The sequence below is a fragment of the Odontomachus brunneus genome, unplaced genomic scaffold, assembly GCF_010583005.1.
Source record: "Odontomachus brunneus isolate Ranch 3 - 2012 unplaced genomic scaffold, Obru_v1 Obru_scaffold_019, whole genome shotgun sequence".
NCBI classification, from domain to species: Eukaryota; Metazoa; Arthropoda; class Insecta; order Hymenoptera; family Formicidae; genus Odontomachus; species Odontomachus brunneus.
This window is the reverse complement of record NW_022639469.1, coordinates 2,668,219-2,670,559: the sequence shown is the minus strand read 5'-3', so window position 1 is coordinate 2,670,559 and position 2,341 is coordinate 2,668,219. Positions and strand designations below refer to the sequence as shown.

Here is a 2,341-nt window from a genome sequence, read left to right as displayed (position 1 = left end):
GAAAAAGAAAGTTTTCTGTATCAAGTACGAACTGTCTTAAGGATTTTCAAATATTCAATCAAAAAGAAGTAATTTTAGCCAATGATAGCTGAGTAGGAATGTTGATAGCGAATAATAATTTCTTAGTGACATCTTTGCATGGAGAAAAGTTAGCTACGATAAAAATCCGGCTGTGGCACTTAAATCTCGTTCTAGCATATACATATCTAAAAGTATAGCTATTAGCATAGGTTCAGCTATGTAATCAATGTAGTAGAAATAATAGCAAAAGTTTTAATTACATCAACAAATATATTTTCCGCCAATTATGATTAGCTGAGCTGGTAACATTTTTTTTCTGTATGCGCGGTTCTTATCCGCCCAATTCCTATTTTGCACATCATTATAATGTTATAAAGGATCAGTGACACAAGAATATCACTTTCATATCAGGGATGCATCTTCATTAAATGGGGATTGCAGTCAAAGTATTAATACAGACTGTTTTAATAACAGACACATTAATCCGACGAATAATAAGCTGGTTGCTTTTCTGACGTTTGGCGAGGGCTGGCACAATTATCATCATGTGTTCCCGTGGGATTATAAAGCGGACGAATTGGGCAATTACATGCTAAACATCACGACGATGTTTATCGACTTCTTCGCGAAAATCGGCTGGGCATATGACTTGAAGCAACCATCACAACAACTCGTGACGTCCGCCGTGATGAAGAGAGGTGATGGCAGCCATCACATGTGGGATCCCATGGCGCATCCCGACAGCAAGATCGAAGAGTGAAAGAACGATTCAGTCTTGGGTGCATGATGCAGGTGTTTTTATCGTTGAAAAAGTTCGATAAGTTGAGAGTGTAATAGTTATCTCGATTGTACAATAAACTTTATTAGTTAATCGCAATAATTGTAGTAAAGAACTATTTGTAATAAAGTATAAAAAATATATTATATAATGAAGAACGTTTAGAGAAAATTACTCATAAGGTTACTTTTTACTTACGATTCAGTTATTTTCTCGTCATTTTGACGTCATTGTCATTTTTTATTCTGCTTGAGTAAACTGGATTTTCGGTATTGGCAGTGAATATTGAAACATAGGGAGAGTTTTTTAATTCATCGGTAGATCCCATCCCATGATACGCAAATACAGCGTTTCACTGCATTTACGCATCATGCGATGGATCCATCGATGAATTAAAAAACTCGTCCATAGCTGTAATGTGTATTAAGTGCGAATTTAATGTGCGACAAATATGTACAGGGTGCGGCGCCAAAATCCGGACAAATTATACATTTTTTCCAAACGTATTTTTTATTGCAAAAACGAAGAGGTTTACAAAATTATTTTAACCACATTGTTTGTAAGGCCATAAAGAACACATTTACTCAATATATCCCCGCTTGCTTGAATGACTGCCTCCATTCTTGGTCTGAAGCGTGCGTAGGCGCGCTTTAATGTGTCACGGTCCATATCGGTGAATGCCGCTTCAATAGCGGCTCTCAATGATGCGACGTTTGGATGTCTGGACTTGTTCGTGACCCTTTCAACTACGCTCCATACATAAAAGTCCAAAGGATTCAAACCTGGGCTGTTGGGAGGCCAGAATTCTTTTGACCAAAACATGTCGACAACCGATTGTCCGACAACCAATTTTGTACCAAATGACTTGTGTGGGCGGGCGCACCGTCCTGCTGGAAAACATACGGCTTTCCAGACACAGTTTCTATCCACGGCTTCACTACATTTGTCAGAACACGCAAATAAATTTCTTTTGTGACATTTCCCCCTTTGTTAAAGAAATGCGGTGGCATGACATCACCCTCACTGGATGATGTTGCAAAACCTTCGTTGGATTTCTCCGACTTATTGTACTTTGCGATGACATCATACACAGTCGATCTCGGGTACCTGAAGAACCGAATGATTTCTGTCGCCGAGCGCCCAGCGCGAACACTTTCGATAATCGTGGCTCTTCGGTTATACTCCGCACTTGGTTTTAACATTGCGACTGTTTCGAGGTTATGATGGTTTAGTACATAGCGTCAAGCTATTTGAATGCTAATCGCGACATCTACCAGTGGTATAGAACAGCGAGAATTTCAAATTGAATTTTGTCCGGATTTCGGCGCCGCACCCTATATGTACATTGATAAGTGTATGTACATTAATAAATCGTTTTTAATATAGATTAAAATTATTTAAAGTGCATTATACACACATTGACGCATTCCTTGAAATGTCTTAAAATAATTTCTTTAAGATGTCCTAGATAAGGACATAAAACGTTAGTTGTATAACTTTTTAAGACATCTTTTAGACGTCTTTAAGATGTCATAATGTTGT

At 38.1% G+C, this 2,341-nt stretch overlaps 1 protein-coding gene across 1 annotated transcript; it reads left to right on the top strand.

Annotated features, from left to right (window-relative positions):
* Window positions 1–388: 388 nt before the first annotated feature.
* LOC116841910 (acyl-CoA Delta(11) desaturase-like) lies at window positions 389–973 on the top strand (the record flags this gene model as incomplete). The annotated part of the gene is made up of 1 exon (XM_032810390.1): window positions 389–973. A coding segment is annotated over one exon (393 nt), but the record flags the coding sequence as incomplete, so codon positions are not given.
* Window positions 974–2,341: the final 1,368 nt, after the last annotated feature.